This window comes from Megalobrama amblycephala, linkage group LG18, assembly GCF_018812025.1.
Source record: "Megalobrama amblycephala isolate DHTTF-2021 linkage group LG18, ASM1881202v1, whole genome shotgun sequence".
Taxonomy (NCBI): domain Eukaryota; kingdom Metazoa; phylum Chordata; class Actinopteri; order Cypriniformes; family Xenocyprididae; genus Megalobrama; species Megalobrama amblycephala.
The window spans coordinates 32,458,701-32,478,152 of record NC_063061.1 but is presented as its reverse complement, the minus strand read 5'-3'; the positions used below and the strand labels follow the sequence as shown (position 1 = coordinate 32,478,152).

The 19,452-nt window shown below is 36.2% G+C and overlaps 1 protein-coding gene across 2 annotated transcripts in view; it reads right to left on the bottom strand.

Annotated features, from left to right (window-relative positions):
- ric1 (RIC1 homolog, RAB6A GEF complex partner 1) overlaps positions 1-19,452 on the bottom strand; it is a 54,077-nt gene that overhangs the window by 21,565 nt on the left and 13,060 nt on the right. For both annotated transcript variants that reach the window (XM_048166948.1, XM_048166947.1), the window contains exons 2-4: positions 17,738-17,845; positions 1,190-1,269; positions 420-527 (exon numbers count right to left, since the gene is read on the bottom strand). In XM_048166948.1, the coding sequence (XP_048022905.1) occupies positions 420-527; positions 1,190-1,269; positions 17,738-17,845 (296 nt within the window). The remainder of the gene's footprint in view (positions 1-419; positions 528-1,189; positions 1,270-17,737; positions 17,846-19,452) is intronic.

Genomic DNA, 19,452 nt, shown 5'->3' with positions numbered 1-19,452 from the left:
GAACTAATATGCTGTGGATACTGAATGACTTGCCTGAGGTAAATGTAATGCTATGTGAGATATGATTCTCAAGCTGTTTTATTCGTGTCTTTCTGCTGTTGAAACACTGGTTGGGAGATTACATGTAAACATATATATGCACAGATCGTCTGTTCTTCTTCTTCTGCTCTTTTTCCTGTTGTGGCGGTTAGTAAACAGCATCGCCTGTGACTGACTGTATTTATCATCTGACTGTATAGACAGAACTGCAATGGTTCAGGGCGAATACATGTACTGTTACACCCCTAATATATACATAAACACACACATATATACATATACATATACATACATCAAGATGCTCTTTGGATTTTTCTGAGTGTGTGTGTGTGTGTGTGTGTGTGTGTGTGAGTAAGAGAGTTGAGTGTGCGTTTATGTACCAGCTGATAGGAGCCTCCAGGTCGACAGGTTTCTTCATCTCTAGAGTCAGAGCCGGAGCACACTGTTCCTCCTTATAGCCCGGGGTCACCTTAACACGAGCACTGCCCCTGACACACACACACACACACGGGGAAGAATAACAATCTGTTTAGTCTGTGTGATCATAATGCTTCATTACACACAACATTAAACACACATACACCATTATAAACACACTCAATCATTGCCAGCCCATAAACAGCATTTTTATATTTCTTGGTATTTACAGATGAAACCTGCAAACACCAGGAGCACAACGACACACACAGAGAGTGTGTCCTGACTTGACAAACGCCGTCCTTTGAAGATCTGACTGTGTTTGGGAATTTCAAAGAGTCTCATCGAGGTCAATGTGTGTGTCACCAAACTGCTGTGGGCTACAGGTGTGTGTGTGTGTGTGTGTGTTTGTGACATATCAGGACACAAATGTGTATAATGACATGGGTATTACAAGAAGAGGGTGACTTATGAGGAAATTACCCCATGTCCCCATTTTTCAAAAAGCTTATAAATCATACAGAAGTGAGCTAGACCTGACAAAACCTCCTTTTAGAGACGTTCTAAATATTTAAATTATTTAAAAATTTTTTTAAATATTTTATTTGAATAAATACAATTTAAAAAAAAAAAAAAAATAGCACAAATGGAGAAAGTTGATGCTGGGGCATCTGGATCTGCAAAGTACCAGCATATTACAGACCAACAGGGTCAAAGGTCGAGGGTTACTCACTTGGGATAGACAGGCTCGTACAGGTACTTCTCATCCAACCCTCCGAGGATGTCGAATAACAGGACGTAACCGTTCGCAGCCTAGAGAAAGAGAGACAGACGGGTTATTGAAGGAGTCTGCAGTGGTGTAGAGTAACAAACACTGCAGGACACACTGATACACACACACACACACACACACACACACACACACACTTTCTGCGCTCTCGTCTTCAGATCAACGGATCTAGAGCAGCACTTTTCAGTCAGCAGGCTTCAAGATGACCTCAAATGATTTAAAACAAGACCAAACGAGCTTTGATAAAAGCGAAAACAGCTAAAAATCACTTTTCTTATTTTTATAAGGCGAGACACCCCAGGTGAATAGGGTAAAAAAATTAACTAACAGATATCACCATACTACCCCATGTGACTGATTACATTAAAAATTGCAAACATTTTTTGTATTACAAATTTTCTAAAATGTAAATGTTTAAATATGCAAATGAGGCATTATCTAATTAAATATGTGCTAATTTGCATACATTTCTAGAACAAAAATCTGAATATTGGATGACATCAGGTTCACAGTTCTCGTTTAATTTTTTGGACATATTGAATTCAAAGGTTTTTACAGAGGGAATTTTGGATCTCTCTTTTTATCACTCCATAAATCAGAATATACTATCAACAGCCAGAAAAAAAAATATTTTCACAATTTTTTTAGGAATAAAATGTTGTATAAAATCAGGCAAATTATATATCAACAAATCCCTCTGTAAAAACCTTCAGAATATAGAAAAAAAAGTTTGGTGTATGTAAGTTCTGCTGAACTGGAGATTTCTGACTCAGAGCAGGAGAAAAAAACTCATTTTGAGAAAACGGCCTTTAAAAGATATTTACTGTAATTTAAATCTATAGATGCAAACAGATAAAGTGCTATAAAATATACACTTAAAAGTGTATTTTGGATGTTTTCTTTCCACCAGTCTGAAAAAACACTTTATGAAAAGCCAAAAAGTGCAAAATCTCAAAATTGACAGGTGCCCGAAAAAACGGTGTTTTTGCCTGTAGTGTCTCCCTTAAGGACCAATGTTCAGACTGTCGTTTGACTGTAAATGTCATGAATTGTACCCAGAGAAAAGGAAAAAATGACAGAGAGGGGAAAACACTTCAGAGGAATAGAACTGAAGAGTCGTCACCATGACGACCAAATTCAAAAATGGAACAAAAAACTGTGAAACACTCATTATGAATACTGACATCTGATAGAGCGACAGAAACAAAGATGACGCCTACAGCTCCAGATGGAAATGAAGAACATTGGAATACTTATGTCACACCCATGTCACACAAATTTGTGTCCTGATATGTCACAAAAACACACACACACACACACACACACACACACACACACACACACACACACACACACACACACACACACACACACACTATCTGCCATCTTAGGGAGGACATTGCGTAGACTTCCACTGATTTTATATCAGGTCAATGATATTTTTCTATCACCTAACTCAACCCCTACTCCTAACCTACCCATCACAGAAACATGTGACCATCACGAGATTTAAATAAAAGCTTATTTTGGCTGATTTATAAGCCTTTTAAAATAGTGAGGACCAGTCAATGTCTCACTAATAGGTTGTGAAAGTATTTCACAATATAAGTGAGGAAATTTGGTCCTCAAAAGTATCAAAACAAGTACACGCACACAACCAAAGGATGCATTAAATTGATCAAAATTGACATTTATAATGTTACAAAATGTTATGATGTTCATCAAAGAATCCCGAAAAATAAAATGCATGACAGTTTCCACAAAAATATGACTGTTTTCAACATTGATAATAATCATAAATGTTTCCTGAGAATCAAATCATCATATTAGAATGATTTCTGAAGGATCATGTGACACTGAAGACTGGAAATTCAGCTTTGATCACTAGATATAAACTACACTTTACTATATATATATATATATATATATATATATATATATATATTATATATATTATATTATATTATATATATATATATATATATATATATATATATATATATATATATATATATATATTCACATAAAAAAACAGCTGTTTTAAGTTGTAATAATAGTAATAATAAGAATAATAATAAGAATAATATTATATAATGTGTGTGTATATATAGTGAGCTGGTCATTTTTGCAGTTATCTAAAGCACATGCATTGCTGCAGTTGATTTATTTTTTTGGTAAAACTTGGTCATTCACTGAGGTCTAATTCAAGATCTCTTCTGGCAGGACAGATGATGGAAAAACTGGAAGGAGAATGTGGAAGCAGAAGCAGAGAGAGAGAGAGAGAGAGAGAGAGAGAGAGAGAGAGAGAGAGAGAGAGAGCCGTGCTGAACTTCCTGTAGAGTTCAGCACTCAGAACGGATTGTTTTGCTGCAGGACTGTGAGGTTTTCCACAGCTGGAGCGAGACGGCAGCCAAAACTCCCAGATCCCCTCAAACGCTCTTCAGATGAGCTCAGCTCTTTCTTTAGACGCACTGAGCACCGCTTTACCTCTCAGACAAAAGAGGAAGTGATGCGTTCTTTAAATCATGTGGCAGATAAAAGTCAATCTCGGTTTCTACTTCTGTATTGTTTTGGCACGTCTGATGCATTTTGGTGAATTGTTTTCGTTCAGTGGGTTCGTTCTGTGAAATGACTGAGAAACTGAAAATGCTTTGCAATGATTGACTTGAACAGATTCACTCAAAGCCATGATTACATCACAACATCATTGACGCTTTATCTGAGCTCGATGCGGTCCAACGCCCTCATGCGCGGCGCGTTTGATTCCTGACACTTGTTCTGCAAACCTGTTCCACACACAAACGCTTCCAGGAAACACAAATCCTCCATCACGCATCACTGACGACCGCTTGATATTTCTCACGGCCGCCGGCGCACTGACGGGGTACAAACCAACGAGAGAGCGGGGTCTGATTGGGTTACAGACACAATAACAAAAGATGTTCTGTGTGAAATTAATCAATGCGTTCTGATGATGCGTCTTTGAGTGACAGCTGACATCAGACACTGGTGAGAGAGAATGCAGACTAGCTAATTCACTGTCACAGTGGATAATGACAAAATATGTAAAAAAATTTTCAATATGTATTATTTTTTATTCAAATTGTATTTTAATTTAAATATTACTTTTTAAAATACATAAAACATTTTATTTCAGCCAGTTGCCCGCATGACAAAATATACAAATTTTATTTTTTTATTTAAATTTTATTTTAAAAGAAATTATTCTTTTATTTCAGCTAGTTGCCCTGATGACAAAATATATATTTTAAATAATTTTAATTACATTTTATTTTAGTTTTTATCTATGGTACATTTTATTTTAAATTTAAATATTAAATTAATTTTAATATATAATCTTTTTTATTTCAGCTAGTTGTCTTGATGACAAAACATATAACATTTATATTTTAAATTAATTTTATTATATTAAACTTTATTAAATTTTTATTTTAAATGTAAATATCAAATTTATTTTAATATACATTATATATACACACACACATACATATATATATATATTTTTTATGTTGTCACTAGGGCGACTAGCTAAAATAAAAGTTATATATATATATATATATATATTTATTTATTTGTTTTCACAGTTCAACTAAGTCCTAAAATAATTAAAACTAGAACTAATAAATAAAAAATAAAAGCTATAGGCATATTTAGAAAACAATAAAAAAAAAGATAAAAACATTAATTAAAATTAAAGTGAAAATAGAAAATATAAAAATAAAATTATTTCTAATAATTAAAATATGAACAAAGTCTCTAATAGCATGTTATTGAAGCTAAAATAACAATGGTTGAAGCATTAGGCCTGTGTTGACTAGTTGTGGATCACATGACTTCAGCTCAGTAACCTGAAACAGCCAATTCTAAGTCACATGAATGAGAAAAGGGAAACTGGACCAACACATTTAAAGATATATTCATTTTCCCTAGTTGACTGGTCAAGTAACCATAAGCAGCAGCTGTGCAAGCCTTACAGAGAGATGATGATGATGATGATGATGATGATGATGGGACTCCTGCATGTCTGAACCTGTGTGAGCCTGCTGAGAAACTGCTCTGAGATCAGACAACTTCAGGGGTCTCATTTATAAAACTGTGCGTAGGATCCCTACTAAAAGTGTACGTACGCACAAAAAAAATCTGATTTATAAAACCATGCGTACGCCAGATCCTGCCTACAAATCCCTTTATAAATCCCAGTCAGCGGAAGATTGTGCGCACGTGCATCTCCACCCTGTCTCCTCCCCGAAATCACCATATATGGAGCTTACGACGCCTACTTTTACTATGCATAACCTCATCTGCATATCATTTCCATACATGTTCCCATCCACGTGAAATCCACGGTTAACACCGTCAAAGGTACAAGACATTGGAAAATATTAGATATGGACTATAAATGCAATTGTCACCCGATCTGGCGAAATGAGTCGGAAGTCGCAACGTTCTATTTTAAGATATGGGCCGATTATGTGGAAAAACAATGAAAAAAATCGATTTTTTTTTTTTAAAGCTAATTTCAAAGAACAGACTTTCAAAAATAATCTCCCAAAGTTTCGTAGTCCAGATAATTGAGTAAAGGTATTTAAATGGCTATTAAATTTGACATGGTTTTACTAAATTAGCTGGAAATGAACTTCTCAACTCCTCTTTCAATTCATATCACTTTTGTCTCCCCTGGGGGGGGGAGCATCCATTATGATGATATGTTATATAAGCACACACCTTTTTATAGCCCATTCATTAAAAAAAATTAGTAAATTCAAAGTATTTGCACCTGGTTAAGAATGCTGATAATGATAATTCAGGTTGATGCAATTTGATTTATTGGGTGATGTAATAGGATAATTTAGAAGTTTTTCATTTAAAATAGTTATTGCGCACTTATTTACGCCAAGTTTATTTTTTATAAATCCCGATATGTGCGTGGAAAAATGCGTACGCATATTTCTATGCCCATTTTGTGCGTACACAAAGTTTATACATCAGGCCCCAGATCCGATCATAAACTGAGTGCATCATAGACGTTTCTAAAGGAAGGCTGAGACATGCTTCCTTCTGAGGAATGGAAAGCATCATCACATAAAATCTTCATGAAGAAAATCCCAAAATGCACGGCACACAGGAAACAAATTCAAGACAAACGTCTGATACTATTTTAAAATATAGTGCAGAATGCAACAACACACAAACAGGGGGAAATATATGTGGAATATATGCTAAAATATGATAGAAAGAGCATAGATTTTTTTTCTAATTTAAAATATATTTCATTTTAAATCTCAAAATACATTAGTGTATATGACAGTACACACACTCTCTCTCTCTCTAATCGCACAAGACGGATGTTTATTTCAACAAACTAACTAGACAGCCTTTAATATGCAGGAAAGTGAGGTAACCAGAGCCGGGACTGAACATCTGTTATCAATCTGAATCATTCATACAGGACGTCTGAAACACACTCACACACTCACGACCCATGAAACGTGATGAACTGACGTCTTTACACACTCAAAGATCCGAACGAGTCCCAGAAACTCAAACAAAGCCTCTTGGAATGTCACTCCTTCCTGTTATTGTTGGCTGCTGGGCGACGGAGGATTCGCACAGAAGTCAGAGTTCAAATGGAACACGGCTAAAGAAAATGCTCACACAATGTCACCGTCACACCGGGAGTAACGTGAAACACGACGAGAGACTCGGGCGGTTGTTTTGCAACACTTCGATTTACACTGAACATGATCTGAGTTTTCATCAGTCACAGAGAAAAGTTTGCATGCCTGAGTAAATGTGCATCACAGTCGCTTTACATATCACTTCATTTCAAAAATAAACTTTATCAACATCTGGACAGAAATCTTAAATATGAGTGTTAGTTTTTAATTTCATTAAAAAATAAATAAATAAATTGATTTATCAAAAGAATAAATACAATTTAAATTGTAAAACTCGAAAAATAAATAATTAATAATAAAACAATATAGTAAATAGCAAAACAAAATAAAATAATGAATCAAATAAAAAAATAAACTAAAAATTAAATAAAAATAAAAATAATTAATAATAATAATAATAATAATAATAATAATAATACTATAATAACTAATAAACAGTAAAACAAAAATAAAAAATAAATAAAAAATAATCCAAAAATACATTTAATTCTACAATCTAAATAAAATAACAAATGATTAATAATAAAAGAACTAATAAGTAGCAAAAGTCAAATAAAAAATTATAAAATCTAAAACAAAAATAAATAATCCAAATAAAACAATTAATAACAATGCAATAACTATAAACAAAAAAAAATTTAAACAAAGAAATAATAAAAAAAATATATATATATATACATACATATATATATATATATATATATATATATATATATATATATATATATATATATATATATATATATATATATATATATATATATATATATATATATATATATATATATATATAAATAAATTCTAAAAATGTAAAAAAATAAAATACTAAAAATACAATACCACCTATGGTAGGGGGCCTTTCATCATTATAAAAGGGTTCAGTTTGAGACTTTTTGGGGGTGAACAGGCTTTAACTGTATCTACACTGCTGCCATGCTGAACTGTGTCTATACGGGCTCATTTGTGTGTCCTGAACTGGTTGTTTGCTGAAGGATGATTACAGGAGTGAACCGGACCAACAGCGGATTTAATCCGATACGTGCACACAGGATAATGGAGCGTTTCCAAGTGCCATAGGAATTCCGACTGCAGTCATCTGTCATGGTAAGACAAATGCATTGAAAAAAAAAAAATATAAAAAAAAAAATTGTGCATAAATTGTGAAATTTTGCACAGAGAAGCATCCCTCTCATTTCCTTCAGATGAGATAAAAATGATGATAGTTGCTGTGTGACAGCTGAAAATGGCTCAGAATCATGATGAAATCTGTTCTGGTTAACAGACCATCTTCACCTGTTTTCACTGAAGAAACATCAATGTATGCATGAGGATGAGAAGAGATGTTGTGTCCTCATTCAGCCTGCAGGTGTAATTCATGCACAGTTATTCTGACATAAAAGGGGCTTTTGCACCAGAGGATGTTTTCATAGTTCCTCATGGTGGAAGTACCTCTTTTTGTTGTGTTCGCACCGCAGGAACTGGGGACGATTTTAGTTATAGGAACTCGTTTAGCTCCTACTTCAGAGTACAGTCTGACCCGCACAATAGGAATTACCAGTGACGTATTAAGTGTATGTTGATTGGCCGAACGCATGCGAGACACCGGCACCTGCCATTTTTAAAAAGCCGTATAACACAGTCCGTGCATTTCTCTCTGATACAGTAAGAAATTAGCTAAATGAAATGTAGAGGATTTAAAATGATTGACAGGCCAGTTAACGGTGACAGAATGTGACACAGAGCAAAGACGCAATATGAAGTGATAGTATAAGCGTGTATACTCTTTTGCTACACACTCAAAATTATGTACTTTTTGTTCACCCAAAAAAATAAAAAAAAATAAAAAAAATATCATACTTTTAGAGTGTTGTATAAGTAGGCAAATTGGGACGCTGCAAGTGTATTTACTCCACGAACATGGAAAACCGCGATAGATGGACAGAAGAGAACAAGTGAAACATGATTATGAATTTCTAGCGACACCGGGCATCAACCACTAATAATGTAATCTAATAATGTATAATATAGGACTGCTAAACAGATCAAACTAACGAAGACAGAGAACGAGAGCGCGGTGTGCTCAGGCTCTGGCTAACTCGTTCTCAGCACCGTCAAAATAAAGGTCCTGTACAAGAACCAGAGCGGCAGGATGTGAGTGACGGCTTACGTCAATTCAGAGTTCCTACCTCTGGTGTGAATGCAACCAGGAAAACAACCCTAGGGGAACTTTTAGTTCTCGCGGGAATGCACTGGTGGCTAGTTCCTATAACTTCCCAATGTAAAATCCCCCAAAAGACACACGAGTGGAATCGGGTATTTGCAGTAATGTGCTCTTGTCTAAACCGGTCTATTAAACCTTTGTCAAGTACAATCACAGCGAACATTCAGATCTGCGTTCTGATCCAGAGAGATCCGTTGTCATGTATAGATATGAAACAGCTTCACAAATAGGGTTGGGCGATGTCCTCTGGACACGCGCAGCACTTTTCATATCACAAATATGCAGTGTTTTCAACCACATAATGTTTATTTTAGGTTTCGGATGTTTAAATACATATAAGATGTTGTGAATCCAACAGAACCTGCGGCACAAACTAACATGACGACGGCCATAACGTGTATAGCCAAAGTCCCTTTAAGTGTTATTCTATAGTCTTTGGTATAGCTCAACTAACGCAATCATTATAAAGTTGTTTAAACAGCAAAACACATCCACTTTCAGATATTTGGCAATCGGAATATCAGATATTTCATGTTATAGTTAACAAATTAGTGAATATTTTGAATAAAAAAAGAAAACTGAAATAAAAGCAGATCATCAGTCATAGAGCGCTGCGGTGTGTGACATGACAAGCAATGACGCGTCACCATGGAAACCATAAAGTGATATGTTCTAAATAATGGTCGCCTTGAAAAACTCACACTGGGGGGTCAGCCAGAATGTTTTAAACTTACGTGCTGGATCAGAACGCAGATCTGAATGTTCGCTGTGATTGTACTTGACAAAGGTTTAATAGACCGGTTTAGACAAGAGCACATTACTGCAAATACCCGATTCCACTCGTGTGTCTTTTGGGGGATTTTACATTGGGAAGTTATAGGAACTAGCCACCAGTGCATTCCCGCGAGAACTAAAAGTTCCCCTAGGGTTGTTTTCCTGGTTGCATTCACACCAGAGGTAGGAACTCTGAATTGACGTAAGCCGTCACTCACATCCTGCCGCTCTGGTTCTTGTACAGGACCTTTATTTTGACGGTGCTGAGAACGAGTTAGCCAGAGCCTGAGCACACCGCGCTCTCGTTCTCTGTCTTCGTTAGTTTGATCTGTTTAGCAGTCCTATATTATACATTATTAGATTACATTATTAGTGGTTGATGCCCGGTGTCGCTAGAAATTCATAATCATGTTTCACTTGTTCTCTTCTGTCCATCTATCGCGGTTTTCCATGTTCGTGGAGTAAAATGTTTATTTTAGGTTTCGGATGTTTAAATACATATAAGATGTTGTGAATCCAACAGAACCTGCGGCACAAACTAACATGACGACGGCCATAACGTGTATAGCCAAAGTCCCTTTAAGTGTTATTCTATAGTCTTTGGTATAGCTCAACTAACGCAATCATTATAAAGTTGTTTAAACAGCAAAACACATCCACTTTCAGATATTTGGCAATCGGAATATCAGATATTTCATGTTATAGTTAACAAATTAGTGAATATTTTGAATAAAAAAAGAAAACTGAAATAAAAGCAGATCATCAGTCATAGAGCGCTGCGGTGTGTGACATGACAAGCAATGACGCGTCACCATGGAAACCATAAAGTGATATGTTCTAAATAATGGTCGCCTTGAAAAACTCACACTGGGGGGTCAGCCAGAATGTTTTAAACTTACGTGCGAAAGGGTTATTTTATTTCCCAACTAATGACTCATCCGGGCTTTCCAATAGGTTGCATGTGAGGGGAATAAAAGGGGCGGAGCGGGGCGGGGGCGTGGCATCACGATGGTGTCTCTCCATCGTGATGTCGGTCAGCCATCACGATGGAAGATGATATCGTTCATCGGCACAACCCTATTCACAAACTGTCTTTTCAACCACACAGTGTCATTATTAATGATTCATATGATCACAGAAGTACTATTTGGGATAAAAGTTTATAGTTCAGATATAAACACTGATGTCTATGGTAGCAATCAAAATTAAATTGTATGTAATAGTAAATTGATGCTTCAAATAAAGTTACACTGTTACACCAGTAGGTGGTGACAAGTGACTTAAAATATGTATTTGTCATTGAATCATTCATTCAAGAGATTCATTTAAAAACGCTGATTTATCCAGTAATGAAACAAGTGAAATCTTTATGAATGAGTCATTGAATCATTCACTCAAAAAGGTATTTTTATAATACACTGCAGATATTAACATTATGTCAGAACCTCTAGTAAATTATGTTACTTTGTTTAGTTGTCTATTCAGAATTGTGGGAGAATCGTGATCTCTATTTTAAACACAAAAATTGTGATTCGCACACACACTATATACTATATTAGTTCATTTTACTTTGTACTTGGCCTACTGTTTGGGACCACATTTGACATTGTGACATTATTTTCATGACAATTAAACATGAATAACTATATCAAATTATTATATAAATTATTCTTAACTTACGAATGTAACCGGGAAAATTGCTCTAGGGGAATAGCGCTAGGGGAACATTTAGTTCTCGCAGGACTGCACTGGCGGCTAGTTCCTATAAACAAGTTCCTATTACTTCCCGGCGTGAAAGCCCCCAAAGACACACGAGTGGAATCAGGCATTTGCAGTAATGTGCTCTTGTCTGACTTTTTATAGTATAATACATCTAAAAATGATCATTCTGCCATTAAAGCTATAATATTGGCTAAAATAAAGCTAAATATTGTGTAATCCTGCTGCAACGACAAAACTCTATCTCACACAAACATGTTCATTTACTCAAAAAACACAAGTATAGAAGAAGTAAAACACACTGAAATGTTTTGTTTAAATCTGCATAAAACTATGATGTATGAATACTTTAATAAAATAAAACCACAGTGCTAAAATCTTGAATGGGGGTTACAAACTAAAGGGAGTTTTTAATAAACTAAAGCAACCACCACCGTAATGCGATTTTTAGAAAGGCAGGGTTCAGCGATCAGCACATTTACATACAGACAGGAAGATAAAAGCGTCAAAACACAGAGAAAACACTCAAGTCAGCATTTCTCAGGCATGTTGATGTGGTAAGAATAAACCTGCTCAGATTTCAGCAGCTCACCAGCCCTAGATTTACATTCTTCTTCAAACCGCTGCATTTATCTGACTTCCTTTTTGATCTTTCTGATGATGCATTTTGTGTTTCTGTCATGCAGACAAACTCCAACTACACCAACGTGTCAAAACAAACGCGTACATGAATACACAAACACAGACAGGAAAGCTCAGCTAATGCATCATGAGTGCGGTTTTAAATCAGCTTGATACAAACATGTCAGACATGTTTCAGAATCACATGCATGTGCAGAGCGTTTCGGTCCCAGGTTGTGTTCATGTACAGACACGCACATTCAGAGCCAGAAAACAGCTTCTGGAGATAATCTGTAGCAAACGGCTCAGAGAAAACGATTTGATTTGAAGCATAAGAGCACCTCATTCCCCTGAAGGAACTCAACAAAAGCTCAGATCTAACCGATGGGATGGAGCGTATCATCGATGATCTGCACAGCAACCAAAACAAAACTTATCAGATTCAATTCTGCTGTGAGAGCTGCGTGAAGTTACTGAACCCGAAATCAGCACGGATACAGATATACTAGAACTAGACAGAAGATGAACATGCTGCAGCCAGCGAGAAACCCGGCGATTATTTTCAGCTTCATCTCTGCAGGATTGTGGGAAATATTCATGAAGGTTTTATCACTTGCAGCCCACACAGGTCTGTTTCTGGGACGCTTTTCTGAGGCGAATGAAGTTCACTGAAGCTCCAGCCAATCACTGAACTCCTGGGAATGTTTTGGAAACAGTGATGCCAATAAGCGCCTGCCAATATTACCCATGATGCTCCATCGATTAGCCGCTGTGATGAACGCATGGACCGATGCTCACAGGCTGTGTGGAGGCGTCTAGTGTTTCGCGGAGTTTTGTTTCCAGACTAAACATCCAAAAGCGACCCGCTGTTATCTGCCTTTGCACTTTGAAAGCCTGCACTGGTTGCTCTGCTCAGAGAGACTTTCAAGAGACACCACTGAAAGATTAAAGCACAATACTGTATCGTCTGGAGGGTTACGCGCTCAGATTCTGTGTCTGAAGCACCAGATCAGATTAGGGACACGGTTTTATGAGCACAGCAAAGAAAGCGTTTGTACTATTTAATCTGCAACTTCACACTAACTGATTCAGATGGAAAGTGTTGTTCGGAAGAGCGTCATCCAGGTCAAATTTCACCTCTAAAAATACAGAGTTGCATGTTCGTTAAAAGACAAAAGCGTTAAATGACAACAATTCTCGTGTCTATTAAACCACTGTCAAGTACGATCAGAGTAAACATTCAGATCTGCGTTCTGATCCAGAGAGATCTGTTGTCATGTATAGATATGAAACAGCTTCACAAACAGTCTTTTCAACACTGGTGTCAAAAGTATTCACATTCAATACTCAAGTATAAGTATAGATACTAGGGTTTAAAAATACTTCTGTAGAAGTTGAAGTATCAACTCAAGCTTTTTACTCAAGTAAACGTGTAAAAGTACTGGTTTCAAAACTACTTAAAGTATAAAAGTAAAAGTATAATGTAAGGAAAAAAAATGCCATTAAGGACAAAAGCTTAGGCCTTTGCAGTTTTAAATTAATTCGTTTTGGCTTGTTTAGCTACCTGGTTGTATAGGACTATGGGTCACATAAATAAAAAGGGTCGCGCTAAAAAAAAAAAAAAAAAAAAGTTTAAAAACCGGTGTATACGCTAATTTATTCAAATGCCTCTCTACCGAACTACCTAGCTTAATTTGCAGAGGACGAAGAGAAAGCACCCGTTTGATAGCCTAAATGAGCAAGTAGTAGAGAAATAATAATTTTTTAGAAATAATCTTTTCTGAGTAACGACCCCAACACTGTCCTCCTTGCTGGAGTGTGACGTGATTTGTGACATGTGCAGGCGCGATGGATCGCGTACAAACCAATAGGGTGTCAGAATGGTATATGTTTATACTTCTCATCCAACCACAATCAAATTCACTCTATCCGGATGGCGCGATTTATCTGGATAGTTTTTTTAAGCCGGAATGAAAACAAGCCAAAATGAAATAGGAGTAACGAGGCTATTTTTAAAATGTAAGGAGTAGAAAGTACAGATAATTGCGTGAAAATGTAAGGAGTAGAAGTAAAAAGATGGCTGAAAAATAATTACTCCAGTAAAGTATAGATACCCTAAATTTCTACTTAAGTATTTGTACTTCGTTACTTGACACCTCAGTGTCATTATTAATGATTCATATGATCACAGAAGTACTGTCTTGGATAAAAGTTTATAGTTCAGATATAAACACTGATGTCTACGGTAGCAATCAAAATAATATAGTAAATTGACGCTTTCAATAAAGATTGTATCAGTTACACTGTTACACCAGTAGGTGGCGACAAGTGACTTAAAATATGTATGTCATTGAATCATTCATTCAAGAGATTCATTTAAAAATGCTGATTCATTCAGTAATGAAACAAGTGAAGACTTTGAGTGAGTCGTTGAATCATTCACTCAAATCGACAAAAAAAATCTATTCAAATGAATTAGACATTTCAGGGCTCAACGCTAAGGATTTTTTTTCTACTGGCCCGTTGGCGAAATACAGTGAAACAGACGATTTGGTGTGTAAAATGTAAGTCACTTGATATTAAGTCCTTGTTCATTAAACTGTACGCTGAATAAAATCAATATCACATTTGTAACTTAATCATGCTAATATTTGGAGAAAAACTGTGATCTTTGTGTAATATTGGTTAACAATATTAAATTATATAAATATGAAATGTTTGAATTCTGGGGGGCGTTCTAAATGCATTTTAATAGACTAAATCACGCAGTGAATGCGTGCATCTAAATATGCACTAGTCTAACCTACTAGACTACGTCACGTAGTGCATGCGTGCACTCAATGGGTGTTTTTTTGTTTGTTTTTTGTAAAGGGTGAGGGACATAATCGATAATATCAGATCGTTAAATCAACAATTACAATATCATAGACGACATATCGCACACCCTACATCACTGGTCCGATCGGGCAAGTGACCTTTCCATCTACTGTCCCGAGCGTCGTTCACACTGGCCCCGGACCATCGGGCAGTCCTTATTGTCGAGCCCTGTATTTTTATAATACACTGCAGATATTAACATTATGTCAGAATCTCTAGTAAATTATGTTACTTTGTTTAGTTGTCTATTCAGAATTGTGGGAGAATCGTGATCTCTATTTTAAACAAAAATTGTGATTTGCACACACACTATACACTAAATAGTTAATTTTACTTTGTACTTGGCCTACTGTGTAGGACCATATTTGACATTGTGACATTATTTTCATGACAATTAAACATGAAAATAAATAAATAAATAAAATAATAAATAAATAAATATATATTATATCAAATTATAATTTTATAAATATTATAATTTTTAATTTATTATAATAATAACAATAATAATAAAACTTCTTGCTGTAATAAATGTAATGAAAATCATTACATTGATTTATTTTCTACACTCATAGAAAATAGTTATTTGATTTGATTATATGTGGGTGTTTTTTGCAGTGAAGAGAATTTTGTATGAAAATGTAATTAAATGTCATAAAAACTGGAAATTAGCATTTCTTTATTCAATTTCTTCCTATTATCTTTTGAGATCTGGAACATGTTCTTGACAGGTTTCACAAGATGGCAAAACATCATTGCGTTTTGAGTTTCTCAGAATAATTCAGTAAACCCAGATATCCCATGATCCTCTGGGCTCTCAGTTGCAGTATAAACAGTAAAAGAGAGATGCTGTCCTGAGAGAAATGAATCGCTTCTCTCAGGAATCATCTGGAATATTCTAAACTAATATACTAAATAACAAAATCAGTGTTAAACACATAAACAGCAAACACATTGAACGCAAATCACACGTTTAAGATTAAAAACTGTAATTACGAGCAGTGCACCGCTACTATTGTACAACATTAATGCACAATACATATTTAAATGTCTAGTCTGATGAGGCTGTATTGCGACTGCGATAGAAAGGGATATGTGACATTTTGAAGTGACCTGAGATAAACTAACAAATCCATGTGAATGTCATCATCTGTGACTCGTGTTAATGAACAGTGTTTGATAGAGAGTCAAACACTGTCAATCAAATGGTTTAAACTGCATGATCATCGTCTATCATCTGTCATTTCCTGTATCAGGTAGTGCTGATGACCCAAAACCAGCGGTATCAAGACTAAACACTCAATGTTTATTCAGACACAGAAGAACGGCGCTGTGAAATGGAGCCTGAGGTTGTGCTGTAATTCTGCACCGCTGTGACGTCAGGCAGTGGAAACACGGAGCTCTGGTGTCTGAACACGCGTGACGCTTCTGATGCGATCTGACAGAACCAGACCCATGTGATGAGGACACACGACGACAAAAACAACAACACAGGTGGTTCTGGGGCACAGAGATGCATGTGTCTCAGGACACAAACTAAAGAACACGGCATCTTTAAACGTGGTGCTCATGGCGCAAGATGCTGAAAAAAACAGCGAAACAATAGCCAAAAATTTTTTATTTTAAATGCTTGAGCAAATTTAAAAACTGAGCAGACATAATTCAACAAACGTCTCTTTAAAGATGAAGTTTGAGAGAGGATGTGATGGATCAATGGAAGGAATATCTGACACAACCACTGTATTGTATTGCCATCAGAGGGAACGGCGTATGAATGTGACGGACAGACATGAACGCGCGTTCAGTCTTTTATGCAGCATGTAAAGAGACAAACGTCGAGCTGTCTCTCCTCATCTCTGTCTGTCTGTCTGCATTAATAGAGCAGAATGACAGCAATTATGCAGCTTAACAAAAGAGAAATGACAGTTTTTGTTCACTGTATGCCGCCCCTCCACAAGTGACGGACGCTCGACTGCACAAACTCACATTAACATTTAAACAATCGTCTCCTCTGTGAAGGACATGATGTGCGACCGGAATAATTATGCCGCCTAACTTTTGGATCAGCCTTCATCCATGATGCCTTAAAATACTGCCAATGTGGGCGGCTCGCTATGGTTATTTGTGGTGAGATAAACGGTCCTCTACTCAACGCTCAACAAGGAGAACATACAGGGAGCATTTGTGGTTGAAGAAACACGGTGACATTAGCAATCAATCAATCTCCACATAGAAGACCACAGTTGTGCAAAACCACAGATTTTGTACATCAACTAGGTGGATTTTCTGAATGACTAGTTGGTTTAGTCACAAAACTCTATTTTGATTTCAAAATTCCTTAAATCCACATAAAACTTCTGATATTATGCAAAGAAAAAAAGAAGATGAATTTGTAGAACGCGCAAAACGGCTAGTAAACAATCTCAGTAAGTACTTAAACAGGACTATCTAGCAGTCTGAACATGTCTAAGCTCTTGCTACACAACAGACAGATGGTTCACCTCAGTACAGCTTCTGAACGGATGACAGGAGCCTCATCATAAAGCGCACTCACAACAGACACAGACGTGTTTTACTCACCGCCACTGCGATCATGGAGTCGTCTGGCTTCCATTCCACCTGCTGATAGAAGCCGAACTGTGCGGCCGCTTTCCCAGACTCAATATAACTGACGATCAACACGCTGGGCTACAGACAGACACGGACACAATTAGACATGTGAATTCAAAACATTCATTTCAATCAATGTGGTTTCATTATGCACTAAGTCAATCATCACTAGTGTTGAGGTGCTGCTACTTTACTAAATGATCAGATGCACCGATTTCACCTGCTGGATCAAAAAACAGCTGTTTTGCAAAACAATTGCAATAAAACATCTAAGCAACTGCATATCTAGCTAAAACAAACATGTCTTATGAACATTTAGAGGAACTTACTAACAACTGCAGTAAACACACACATGCATTAAATAAATACATGTCTAAACTAGTAAAGATTAAAAGGGGTCCTTGATTATGATTTCATTTTTTTTAAGCTTTAGTTAGTGTGCAATGTTTCCGATTCAGCATAAAAACATTTGCAAAGTCAAGATGCTCAAAGTTCAATGCAAAGGGATTTTTTTTACAGAAATCACTGTTTAAGGACTACAACGAGCTTCTTCCTGCATTGGTGACATCACAAACCCCAACATTTACATAAACCCCGCCCCTGAGAACACGCAACAAAGGGGGCGGGGCCATGTTGGGCTGCTTTAGAGAAGAGGAAGAGTTGTTGTAGTAGAGTGTTGTTGACATGCCGTCATTTTACACCAGACTGCTTCACAAACGAGGGTCAATTCAACACTGGATTTGCACAAAAGATGAACATGACGACACATGCTAGTGGATGAGTTGAATCAACTCCACAGCAACTACATAAATTTATCCACTAACCATTCAGAAACATCCAGTTTCATTCTAAAAGTTGTAACTTCTTCCTGAGTCTCTCCATCAGTGTCGACTCCGGTTTGAACAATGTAAGGCTGAACACCGTTACTGACAATCCTCATTTTGGCTGCGTGAGATTCTCCAGCTTTGTTGTTGTTGAGCTGTTAAAGCAGCAGCTCATTTGCATTTAAAGGGCACCTATTATGCCCCTTTTTACAAGATGTAATATTGGTCTTGGGTGTCCCCAGAATGTATTTGTGAAGTTTCAGCACAAAATACCCCACAGTTAATTTATTATAACCATTTGAAAATGTCATTTTTGGGGCCTGTTTTAAAAAGAGCTGTTTTGGTGTGTACCACCTTAAATATAAATGAGCTGCATATCCCCGCCCTGCCTTTGGATGAGGGTGTAACTTGCATACCTATGGCAATAAACAGTCGGTAGAAGCAGAATGGCTGAGAGTGAGAGACCCGCTGTTTTGTATGGCATTCAGCCGTACATGTTTGAACCGGAATCAGACCCAGATGATGAAGAGACTCCGGCAGAAGAAACACAATTGAGAATGGAGCAGGACGTCTCTGAATGGTTATTTGATACATTTATGTACTTATAGAGTTTTAATCGCGTCCCCTTTGCAATTATGGATGTGCAACACACACACACACTGTGATAACGTTCGCGCAATTTTTTGAAACTACAAACACAAATACTGTGATAACATTTGCTAAGTAAACATACACAGTTTTTAATACAATATCTTTAAAAAAAAAAAATATATATATATATATATATATATATATATATATATATATATATACGTGTGGATACACACTATACAAACAAGGTTTAAATTATATACACAGACA